Raw genomic sequence first — 12,641 nt, 5'->3', positions numbered from 1 at the left:
TGTCAAAAACCGCATGAGAAATATTGCGGGCAGACTCAGCAGACTCCCCAATCAAGCGAAGATAATGCGCTAGGTCTCCAGGAGTCAGGTTGAGAGGATCGCGGGGAGTTAGGGGCAGCTCTATTTCCTCAAGACGAGCCTTCAGCACTTTCATTTTCCCTCTGTAAGCTGCAGGCGTACTGAATGACACTTAGGTTGGCGGAGCAGGCCTGCGTTAGATATAGGAAGAAAAATTATGAAAGATTTCAGAGGAAAAATTATGAAAGATTTCAACAGGGGAACATAGAGAGAAGAAGACTTACAGAAACAATTTGGCAAGCCGCTTGATCTAGCCCTTCCACCGGGGGATTCTTCCAAAACTTTCGATGGCCTGAGCGCCAGGAGGCCGCTAAGTCTCCCTCTAATTCAACCTGGGCAATACGGGGAGGAGCCCCTTCAGCAGTTTCTGTGGCGGCGGCGACATCTGATCCTGTGGAGGAAGGCAGGCGCCAATAGTCAGTAAAGGAATACTTCTTGTGACTTTTCCTCCGGGATCTAGAAGTAGATGCGGGAACAGCTAAAGGGAGGGAGGCAGATTGAGTCGCAGAGTTCCTGGGCTGATCCACTAAAGGCAAAGGTAGCTGACCGGGAGAAGAAGCCTGAGCGGGAAAAGAAACCTGCTCGGGAGTTATAACTCGACCGGGAGCCGAGACTGATAGGTGGGGTGACGCGACGGGAACTTCAGGCCCCATATTAATCTCCTGGGTGGGAGTAGCAGTCTTGGTTTCAAAAGAGTGAAGGGCAGCAGAACAGTGACGGCTAGAAGGAAGAGGTGGAGGTGACGCCTTAATAGCTGGAGTCGCTTTCTTCCTTTTGCGTTGAAGTTTCAGGCGTTTGGCTGGCCGGGGGGATGCAACTTGCCTTTCCTCGACCTGCTCTTCAGCGGTCTCCCTAACCTGTTCTTCAGTGGCCTCCTCGATCTGCTCTACAGTGGACAGATCAACCTGTCCTACAACGGCCAGGTCTTTCACTGGAGCCACATCCATGGGAATGGCCGAAGAAACTTCCTCCTGGGCCGTCACCGGTGGGATAGGTGGTGGATCGGAAGGAGCTGACTGTGAAGCAGAAGGGCCAGATCGGGAAGAAGCTGCTAAACCTTGCGTAAGTTCCTCACTTAAAGTTTTCAAATAGGAGGCAGATCAGCGCTTAACATCGTAGGAGTACGCTCGGAACATGGCAGCCTCTGCAATAAAAAAGGAAAGATACCTCAGTTAGCGAAGAGTAGTGGAGAGGAAAACGGGGTCTTACCAAACGGTGCCCCGATGTCTACCCGAACGGGGCTGAGCCCAAACAAATACAGAAAGCCTTCCAACAGTAATATGGAAAGGCTAACGCTCACGCCTTGTAGTGCTTCTGAGGCGGCGTTGCAAGAGGGTTGGTGTTGATGTACAGGGAGGTTGGAAGGGATGCCAGAGCACCACTGGGCGGGCCCAACTAGGGGCTCAGGGGACTTAATAAAAAAGAAACGAGATTTCCGCCCCTTATTTGAAGAAGGCATGTCCGAGAAAAATTTATAACCCGGCCTCGCCTATACCATAAACACTCCCGGTTCCGAGCATTTAAAAGAGTAAAAATGATGAAATAGTTGGATTGTCAGCGGAAGTCGATACACATGACACAAAATGACGGTGCCGCAAACTGCTCTGAAGAAGTTGGGAGCAAATTGAGATAGGCAGATGCCAAAATATTCGCTCAGGGCAGAAATAAAATGATGAATAGGAAAAAGGAGGCCCCCCATCAGTTGATCCGGAAAACGGTCATAAAGCCTTCAGGAGGGGATGAAGGATGCTCGGTGGGTGTGGGGATGCGAAGTATATATTCTTTGCCGAGCCTCAAGTCAGACCGAATCATGGATAGGTCGTGTTGGTCTATGTCAGAAAGGAAACACGAATACCAAAAGGTCGCCTTACCGTCAACCATTATCAAAACAAAGAAGGTTGCAGAAGAGATTAGTTAGGGGGGAGGGGAGAAGAGCACCAGACGGGAAGAGCCTAGAAGGGGAAGGGTGGAGATGCCGGAGAAGTCGAAGCAACAGAAAGAGGAAGGCAGTCAAAATGCGCAAGGTAATGACGATGGACTGCCTTTAGGGTTTATAAAGGAAGTTCTCCTCGGGAATATCGAAAAAGGATGTCAAGTATCTTTTTGGGTGAAGCGCCTAAAGCCGTTCGATCACCGAGAGACATGTTCTTGTGGGAAAGCGTGTACCCAAAAGGAGTGGTGTGGGCGGCGTCATCATGCATAAGCAATAAAGGCATGAGACAGGCGTCGATCCCCTAAGAGTCGTATTAATGATGGTTGTGATAAGGCAAATCATGATATGAAGCGGGAGTGCGGAAACGCTTACCACACGATTTTCTTGGGGACCGTCAAAGAAAAGAAGCGGGAAAAAAATTCAAATGCAGCGAGGCCAAGGCTGAGTAAGATTTTAATATGGTTATCCTCACAGCACCACTAATGGTATATTTTTTGATGACAGACAAAGTCGAAGCTCTTCAAGCAATCCCCGGTCGGGAGATCGACCCCCAGGTCGGCGGCATATGTCCTGGTCGGGAGATCGACCCCCAGGTCGGCAACATATATCCTGGTCAAGAGATCGACCCCTAGGTCGGCAACATCTGTCTTAGCCAGGAGGTTACTCTCTAGGTTTGCAACGCACATTGTGGTCGGGATGTACCTTCCCGGTCGGTTGTCCCAGACTCTCGCCCCAGTCCGAGTTATAAGTGAGCATGACTCTCACGCCCAACAACCTTCCAAGTCGGCTGTCCCAGACTCTCGCCCCAGTGCGAGTTATAAGTGAGTATGACTCTCACGCCCAACGACCTTCCAAGTCGGTTGTCCCAGACTATCGCCCCAGTGCGAGTTATAAGTGAGCATGACTCTCACGCCCAACGACCTTCCAGGTCGGTTGTCCCAGACTCTCGCCCCAATGCGAGTCATAAGTGAGCATGACTCTCACGCCCAACGACCTTCCAGGTCGGCTGTCCCAGACTCTCGCCCCAATGCGAGTCATAAGTGAGCATAACTCTCACGCCCAACGACCTTCCAGGTCGGCTGTCCCAGACTCACGCCCCAGTGCGAGTTATAAGTGAGCATGACTCTCACGCCCAACGACCTTCCAGGTCGGTTGTCCCAGACTCTCGCCCCAGTGCGAGTTATAAGTGAGCATGACTCTCACGCCCAACGACCTTCCAGGTCGGCTGTCCCAGACTCTCGCCCCAGTGCAAGTTATAAGTGAGCATGGCTCTCACGCTCAACAACCTTCCAGGTCGGTTGTCCCAGACTCTCTCCCCAGTGCGAGTTATAAGTGAGCATAGCTCTCACGCTCAACGACTCTCCAGGTCGGTTGTCCCAAACTCTCGCCCCAGTCTGAGTTATAAGTGAGCATGACTCTCACGCCCAACGACCTTCCAGGTCGGCTGCCCCAGACTCTCGTCCCAGTGCGAGTTATAAGTGAGCATAACTCTCACGCCCAACGACCTTCCAGGTCGGTTGTCCCAAACTCTCGCTCCAGTGCGAGTTATAAGTGAGCATGGCTCTCACGCCCAACGACCTTCCAGGTCGGCTGTCCCAGACTCTCGCCCCAGTGCGAGTTATAAGTGAGCATGACTCTCATGCCCAACGACCTTCCAGGTCGGTTGTCCTAGACTCCCGCCCCAGTGCGAGTTATAAGTGAGTATGACTCTCACACCCAACGACCTTCTAGGTCGGTTGTCCCAGACTCTCGCCCCAGTGCGAGTTATAAGTGAGCATGACTCTCACGTCCAACGACCTTCCAGGTCAGCTGTACCAGACTCTCGCCCCAGTGCGAGTTATAAGTGAGCATAGCTCTCACGCCCAACGACCCTCCAGGTCGGCTGTCCCAGACTCTCGCCCCAGTGCGAGTTATAAGTGAGCATGACTCTCACGCCCAATGGACCTGTCCCAGACTCTTGTCCCAGTGCGAGTTATAAGTGAGCATGACTCTCACGCCCAATGGACCTGTCCCAGACTCTCACCCCAATGCGAGTTATAAGTGAGCATAGCTCTCACGCCCAACGACCTTCTAGGTCGGTTGTCCCAGACTCTCGCCCCAGTGCAAGTTATAAGTGAGCATGACTCTCACGCCCAACGACATTCCAGGTCGGTTGTCCCAGACTCTCGCCCCAGTGCGAGTTATAAGTGAGCATGACTCTCACGCCCAACGACCTTCCAGGTCGGCTGTCCCAGACTCTCGCCCCAATGCGAGTTATAAGTGAGCATGACTCTCACGCCCAACGACCTTCCAGGTCGGCTGTCCCAGACTCTCGCCCCAATGCGAGTTATAAGTGAGCATGACTCTCACACCCAACGACCTTCCAGGTCGGCTGTCCCAGACTCTCACCCCAGTGCGAGTTATAAGTGAGCATGACTCTCACGCCCAACGACCTTCCAGGTCGGCTGTCCCAAACTCTCGCCCCAGTGCGAGTTATAAGTGAGTATGACTCTCACATCCAACGACCTTCCAGGTCGGTTGTCCCAGACTCTCGCCCCAGGGCGTGTTATAAGTGAGCATGACTCTCACACCCAACGACCTTCCAGGTCGGCTGTCCCAGACTCTCGTCCCAGTGTGAGTTATAAGTGAGCATGGCTCTCACGCCCAACGACCTTTCAGGTCGGCTGTCCCAGACTCTCTCCCCAGTGCGAGTTATAAGTGAGCAGGGCTCTCACGACCAACGACCTTCTCGATCGGGCAATGATTTTCTCGAGCAGTATGTCTTATATTTGCCGACACACCAAGCCGTGAGCTAAGTTGTCGCGTCCGACTGGTCAATAAGCAGTATTCAAGGGTTCTAATTACATAGGGAGTCTTGCAGGCCTATCTTCGTCTAACTCATTAACTTTGGTCAAGAGTTCATATGATATGAGGTAACATTGGGTAAGCAATCTACTTTTTTATTACTATTATTTTTGTTAGAAATATTAGACAGACACAGGTGTTCTATAAAAACATCATGATATCCAAAGCAAAGAGTGGAGCTACAATAGGAGGGGAATACAAAAAACAACTGTTGTTCCATCAAAATTAGAGATACGTTCTTTAAGGGTTTACATGGCTTCCTGAGCCAGAGGCTTGATCCTTTATAGTCAGATGAGCTCGGACCTTAATTAAATCTGCTGTAATAAGGTCGATGGTACGTTTCAACTGCCCAATGGTTTCATTTTTGATACGTCCCTCCTCTTTCAAGAGAGTCACCTCATCTTCATGCTTCCTCTTCAAATAAACAATATACTACCCCTGACTCTGGAAGTCCGATTGAGCTTTATGTTTAAGAGCGATTTCGGCTCGGGTCCTAGATTTGGCGGCTAGCCAGAGGCTCTCCATCTCATGAGTAAGGGAAGCCTGAAGATCTCTGCTCGCGGTCATCTCCTGAAGGATGCTTTCCTTTTGAGCCAACAACTCCGTCAGAGTGGAAATGTGCTGGAGCGAAGTTTCTTCTTTTTGAGCCGATAGCTCTAGCAGATGGGAAGTTTGTCGAAGCAAAGAAGCAAATTCGCTAGGTTCTGTGGTAGGCTCCATAGATACAGAGTACTGCATTAACAAGAGGATAGTTGAAAGCAGCGGATGTTCAGATCTTTTATAAGGAAGGAGAAGGTGAAGAGATTTCCTTGAAACTTGAGGCGACGCTTAGAAAACAGTGTCATATTTATAGGAGGAAAGTGTGCTCGGAAGTTGAGGAGTCAGCATGAGCACAAGAGATAGTACTTCTCCTAGGAGTACCGGATATTCCCCAAGAGGTAGAGGGGAGACAGGGCAGCAAAGGGTGCGGGAGCCAGGTCAGCTAACACAAGGACGGGGGTCTAGTTAGTTGGACTAGAGCCTCCTTCGACTAGACTTGAGGGGGAGGCTTGTGATACGATGCATGTTTTGTGGGGTCGATAGGATGATGTGGTTATGAGTCAAGGCCACAAGAGGGTCAGAAGTCAAGCTGACCTGGAGGACAGGAAAGTCAAAAGTCGAGTCTCCGTGGCCGGTCAGCAGTCAAGCTAACATGGAGGTCAGGAGGGTCAAAAGTCAAGCCTCCGTGGCCGGTCAGCAGTCAAGCTGACATGGAGGTCAGGAGGGTCAAAAGTCAAGCCCCCGTGGCCGGTCAGCAGTCAAGCAGATGTGGAGGTCAGGAAGGTCAGAGGTCAGGCCGTTGTGGTCGGTTAGCAGTCAGGATGATAAGGACAAGAGGGAGGTCAAAAGTCCAGCTTACGTGTCCAAAGTCAAAGTCTCAGCGGACAGGGTGGTCAAAGGAGGGGATTATAAGACCAGCCCTGACAGTGAGTAATAAACAAGCTCGCGGGCCAGGTATAGCTAAAGACGGAAACTACAAACAAACATGTCTGGTACAGACCCAGCGTGCAGGTCGGGACATTGAAGCCAAGAATCACAAATCTGCTTACAGATCCAGCGTGCAGATCGGGACATCCAAGCCAAGGATCAGAGGTCTGCTTACAGACCCAGCGTGCAGGTCGGGACATTCAAGCCAAGGATCAGAGGTTTGCCTACAGACCCAGCGTGCAGGTCGGGGCATCCAAGCCAAGGATTAGAGGTCTGCTTACAGACCCAGCGTACAGGTCGAGACATCCAAACCAAGGATCAGAGGTCTACCTACAGACCCAGAGTGTAGATCGGGACATTGAAGCCAAGGAGCAGAAGTCTGGATACAAACCCAGGGTGCAGATCGAGATGTGCAGGCCAGAGACAGCAGGTGACAAAGGCAGATCTGGATACAAGCTTAGCACAGATCGGGGCATACAAGTCAAGGGTAATAGTATATAAAAGCAGGGCGAGTCCAGATCTTGAAACGCAGGCTCGTCGGTCAGACACTACAGGACAAATCAGCCAATGAATCGTAACTGCTTGTCAGAGAGAATAATCAATGGAGCTCAATACACCTTTGATTTTGCCGCCAGCCTATCAAGAAAAGCCACGTGTCAATCACCGCCAGACAAAGCCTGACAGCTGACATTCCCTGCCACCCGTCAGATCCAAAAACTCCCGTTGCAGTATAAAAAGGGATGCCTTGTCCCTTATATACAGGTACGCTCACTCGTCATTTCTCACTAGTCTCTACTTTTCGTCTTTTCTCTGTATTTTCTGAGGAAAAAGTACCTGACTTGAGCGTCGGAGGGCCTGACCCGGGGACTTTTCCCCTAGTTTCTGGTCTCTAACGACCGGTGGATTAGTCTGAGTGTGCGCAGGGCAACAGCGTCATCGTCCTGATCATCTCTAGCCGTCAACCGCCCGTGTGAACCTTTCCAAAGAGGGGGGGGGGGGGGGGGGGGTATCAGGCAGATAGAACAATTCTACGACTCTCAGTCAACTTTCCACATAACAAAGCCCGTCTTCATCCGACTCAACTTCCGGACGGGATCAAATATTAATAATTAATTAGAACACTTCTTTGTCTATCTATTATGATCTAGCGATGTCACTTCAAATAATGTGACCTATGAACACACTACACACTACTCAATACCATTTGAAGTGCACTGGACAACCACATACAAACCAACAATCAAAAAACAAATAATATCGAAGAGTAGAAGCTACTTCTTTGTTCATCTTCTAATTCAAGTCAACAAAATCCAAGGCCTATGCATTAACTAATTAACTGGAACCCATGCATAACCTTTCTTCTCAAAAGCCTAAAAACTTCGGATATATGGATAATGTAAATGGCTTTGCAGATGTTTTTGTCTCAAGCTTAATTTGCGTCACTCAAACGACGTCAGTCACATGAACGTCCGGTCAAAAGATCAACATCACCCCAGCCATTTCTTGGAGTTGAAGATGGGTCACATTCGTAGTCATGTCCAATTTGAAGGTGGAGTTGGGTTGGATGCACTCGATTGGTGACAAAGAAAGGGGAGAAGAATCATGAGGATATTAAGAAGTTGCAATCAGAAAAAATCACCCTTCACAAGCAAAGTCTCATCTCGTTCAATTAAATTTACTCATTGATAAAATTCTTATGTGTTAAATAAACAAATAAATTTTTAATATGAAAAAATAAATTTATATCATCAAATTCAATAATTAACTAAACAAATTTAAAATATAAAAATTTCAAATAATCAAATATCAACTCTCAGCTACTCGTCTCTCATGGGGAATGCACGAGTATACTCATTGTGGCAAAAGACGAATATGCTCGTCCCCAGCTCTCCCCTCAATCCGTCTAAAGATCAACACGGAGGAGATAAACTCATGCTAGCTCGGGTGATTGCTTAATTTACTTGGAATTAAGGTATTAGGTATGGTTGCTGGATTAAGTGAGCGCCGAACTTGTTTGGTTTATATGCATTCATTCTTAGCCAATTTATTGGATGTGTGATTTCAATATGTCTTGTTTGTCACATGCGTTAATGCAAGAAAATCTAGAAAAATGAAAGAAGAATTTTATGTGATTCGAATGTTTTCTAAGTTGCACTAGTTAATTAACCTAACCACCTTTGACACCCACATAGAAAAGCATCAGAGATGGATGCACTTGGCTTTTAAGACAGGCATACAGCAATGCGAACTGATCTGATAATTTGTCTCATTTCCCTCTATATATCTTAGGCAAGAGATCAGAAATGAAAAGGCATGCAATTAGTAAATCACACCATTAAGATCCTCTGGTCCTAAGCTTTTTTCTCACTTAGCATGGAGCCACACAGACAATTACTGACATGCATGAATAAGTAATATTTATGGCTGCCACTGAACCTGAACGCGTAAGCTTCATAATTTAGTCAACTGGTGATCTCTTCCTCCTTCCTCCTTCCTCAGCTACCACGATGATAAAGATATAATCTCGAATATATATACTCCACAGCTACAGGTTTGAGGCAGCAGTACTGCTTTGTCCAAGCAAAGCTATGAAGCAAGAGCCCGCAGTTCCACGTGCAGCCAGAACCAGGGTAGTCTCGAGAGTGAAGGACTCTCCGAGAACAGATACAGCTAATGGGACCTCTACAGGGTTGAAGGCGAGACCAAAATCTACTTCTTTTGATTCAAGCAGCACAAAATTGGCTGAGAGATCTCCTCAGTTCAACAAGCGTAGGCCAGGCACTGACGGTTTGGGTGCCCCAAGAGTCGATGGTGAGAGTGAGAGATTGGTGAGGGAGTTGCAGAAGGAAGTGACAGGATTGAAGACTGAGATAGAGAAGTTGCAGGTGAGGAATGTTGAGTTGGAGTCACAGAACAGGAAGCTGGAGCAAGATCTCGATGCAGCTGAAGCAAAGATCAAGAGCATGGAGAAGATTGATCAGGTATGGAACTTAATGAACAAATTAGAATGAACTTTTGATTTAAGGAATGATTAAACTAAATGACTTGATTAGATGGCAAATCTAAGTTTAGAGGTTTGCTGGAACTTGTTCAGGAAAAGCAGAACAATCCTACAGAAATGGAGGTTAAATTTGGAAACAGAATCTGCAAGAACCAGCCTTTGGCAATGGGACCTGCTACCCAAGCAGTAGAATTTCAACCAAACGCAATGATTAAGATGCCTGTTCCAACTTTGACGCCTTCCAAACGTGCTTCCCATGGTCCACCACCACCACCACCACCTCCTCCTCCTCCTCCTCCTCCTCCACCTCACAATGCTTCAGGAAGAGCAACAGTGAACAAGGCTTCCTCTGTTCTAGTCCAACTATACCATTCACTGACAAAGCAAGAGGGAAAGCAAGGTTCGACAAGCAATGGGGGTTCTCCCAACACTATCTCCAGTATCGTACATAGTGGCATTGTTGGAGAACTTCAACATCGATCAGCTCATCTAGTAGCGGTAGATCCTGTTGCTTCTGTCAAAAATCACCAAAGTTTTATTCTTCATGTAATGTTGATGTTCATGGGCAGATTAAAGCAGACGTGGAAACAAAAGGGCAGTTCATCAAGCAGCTTATAGAGAAGGTGCAATTGTCATCTTTCACTAGCATGGAAGATGTCCTAACCTTTGTTGATTGGCTTGACGGAGAACTCTCCACCTTGGTAAGATTCTGTGTTCAATTAATTTCCTCCAGGATACAAATTTGTTGATGTTCCTGAATCATAGAATTTGGACCATGCATAACATCTTTCTTGTATTTACTCTTGTGGTTTCTATATGACCTACTGAGCAGGTTGATGAGAGAGCTGTGTTGAAGCATTTCGATTGGCCCGAGAAGAGAGCAGATGCATTGCGTGAAGCCGCCGTTGAGTACCGTGATCTAAAACAACTTGAAGCTCAAGTTTGTTCTTTGAAGGAAGATTCCTCCTCACCATGTGAGGCAACACTAAAGAAGATTTCAAACTTACTAGACAAGTAAGCAGAAACTCATGATCAATTTCTCATTCTGCTTTCATTTCCAATATTTTCTTTCTATTTTCTAACAACTAGTACTCATGCTGTGGTCCATGATGATGCAAGGTTGGAGCGCGGCGTCAATCGATTGCTCGAGTTGAGGAATGCAAATATGATGTTATACAAGGAGTGCAAAATTCCGACTGATTGGTTGCTAGATTGTGGCATGGTTAACAAGGTACAGGCCGGATCTTTTTTCTTTCGAAGAAAGGATAGAGAGTTGCCTACATTGTAGCTTCTTTCCTCTTCACTTACAATCATCAATTTCCTAAAAAAATTATTCATTTACAATTGCAGATGAAACAAATCTCTGTGAAGCTTGCAAGACTCTACCTGAGTAGAGTGTCAATGGAGCTCGAACTGTTTCAGCCCTCCGAAAGGCAATCGACACAAGAGGCACTTCTGTTTCAGGGGGTGAAATTTGCTTATAGGGCTCACCAGGCAAGTAAACTGTAGATACATCCAAACTACTAATGGCCATGGATCAACTGACATCAAATCTTACCAATTATTTAGTTCTCCATTTCACTGCAGTTTGCCGGAGGGCTCGAGTCAGAGGTGATGATCACAATCGAGGAGTTGAAGAAGAAGGTTGAATCACAGAGTAGAGGATCACAACAGAAACAATGGAAAGCTGGTACAACACTGGAAGTAGGCTAAAACTTTTCAGTTTGATGCAGTTTATTTAATCAGATTCTGAAAGGAGATCAACCAAAGTTAACATGGTGGTTTTGTTGGATTGTTTGTCCTGAATGACACATTCATGTCTGAAATGATAAACACATTGGCTATTTGCCTTGTTTATACCAATACCAAGATGGAATGGCTAAAACCAAAGGAAGTTACTTGATTTGTTCTTGCCACAAGACACAGACATAAACACAATAAGTTTGATGATTACACCAACATTCATCATTAATAAACATCCATGTTCCATTAGCATGCCATGCATTGCTTACTGCTGAGAGAGAAGGCTAAAGGCGCATGACTCCTCCTGTCCCTCTTTGTGGAAGCTACTCCAAAGCTTTTACTGGACATTGCTAAAAGATGAAAAACTACTCCAATCCCTGCCACCGTTTTTATATCTCGTCGAGATGAGTGTTCGCCATGCTCGTTGGTACCACTCGATTATATGATCGAGGACGGCTCAAGATAAATCTATCCAACAAATGCTTCGAGATGGTCCATCATGATGCTCTTCATGACCCATCAATGCCGACAAGAACATTGACCAAGAATCCTTAATGGAATCTGCAGGCTGCCGGTACTGTCCTGTTGCAAGATCTTGTTTCTTTCTTTTGCATGAATCAGGAAGGGTGGTATCTGTCTGTCTGTCTGCTGCATGATCCTGGAAATGGAGGTCCTTGGCAGGTAGCGGCCATGGCCATGGCCAAGTCCTCCTCATTTAAAGCTCTCTGTTTTCTGCCTTTGCGGTGGCACCTATTTCACATGGCAGCCATTTATGAGGCCGCACAAAAACAGCTCAGAATCGTCTGGCGGTAGCATGCCCGAGCTTTCGTCCCCACAATGAAAGTGAAACCAAATCATTGATCTCACTGCTCGCTTTTCCAATGCGCCTCGAGCTGAAATCGATTCGACCGGATTAACGATCGAACTGGCTAATCCAGTAGAAAGAAGGGCTCGATCTAGTAAACTGCAGAGAATAAGTCAAGTGGCAATTGTTAATAAGACATTGGATCCCAAAGCTGGAGGGACTTTGCTGCAACAGAGCAGAGAAGTTGTCCTTTATTTTCTTCCCCCAATTGTTCTTGTCCCCTTCTTTGTGGACCTTCCTTCCATTCTTTTTTAACACATTCAAATTTCACTTTTTCCAACGCCCAAGCTTTCTTTGAACTTTGGAGCCTCATTTGATGTAAGTAAACTCATGCTGGGAGGGATTTAATTAATGGAATTGGAAGTTGAATTCTTTGTTTTGTTTTTGTTGTCCTATAAGCTGCTAGAAAGTTAGATATAAACTGGTCTAATTTAATCTCACATGCATAAACAGTTGTGGGTTAAAGTGAAGGTCTGGTATTTTACTATAAAAGACAATTAAGGTATAGTATCTTACTATAAAAGCTAGTCTCGTATTTTAGAAAATTCAAAAATTTAATATGTTTTTAATTAATCAGAAAAGTTTTAGTAACTCATTAATGATATCTGTCGGTGAGTATCCTTATAAATAGTTTGTGATAAAATTTTCAAACTGTTCGAAGTTAAAAAAATTCAGTACTCTAAATTAACACTTTCAAATTCATATGTGAC

The 12,641-nt window shown here is 46.5% G+C and overlaps 1 protein-coding gene across 1 annotated transcript; it reads left to right on the top strand.

Moving 5' to 3' along the window:
* The first annotated feature begins 8,768 nt into the window (after nucleotides 1–8,768).
* On the top strand, nucleotides 8,769–11,226 carry LOC122023070 (protein CHUP1, chloroplastic-like). Its single transcript, XM_042581167.1, has 7 exons — nucleotides 8,769–9,303; nucleotides 9,417–9,821; nucleotides 9,893–10,024; nucleotides 10,156–10,337; nucleotides 10,443–10,554; nucleotides 10,674–10,817; nucleotides 10,911–11,226. The coding sequence occupies exons 1-7, from the start codon at nucleotides 8,911–8,913 to the stop codon at nucleotides 11,034–11,036; spliced, it is 1,494 nt and encodes a 497-aa protein (XP_042437101.1). The 5' UTR covers nucleotides 8,769–8,910; the 3' UTR covers nucleotides 11,037–11,226.
* Nucleotides 11,227–12,641: the final 1,415 nt, after the last annotated feature.

The sequence above is a fragment of the Zingiber officinale genome, chromosome 1A, assembly GCF_018446385.1.
Source record: "Zingiber officinale cultivar Zhangliang chromosome 1A, Zo_v1.1, whole genome shotgun sequence".
Lineage (NCBI taxonomy): Eukaryota > Viridiplantae > Streptophyta > Magnoliopsida > Zingiberales > Zingiberaceae > Zingiber > Zingiber officinale.
The sequence above is the reverse complement of the archived record's forward strand: the minus strand, read 5'-3'. Positions and strand labels throughout refer to the sequence as shown.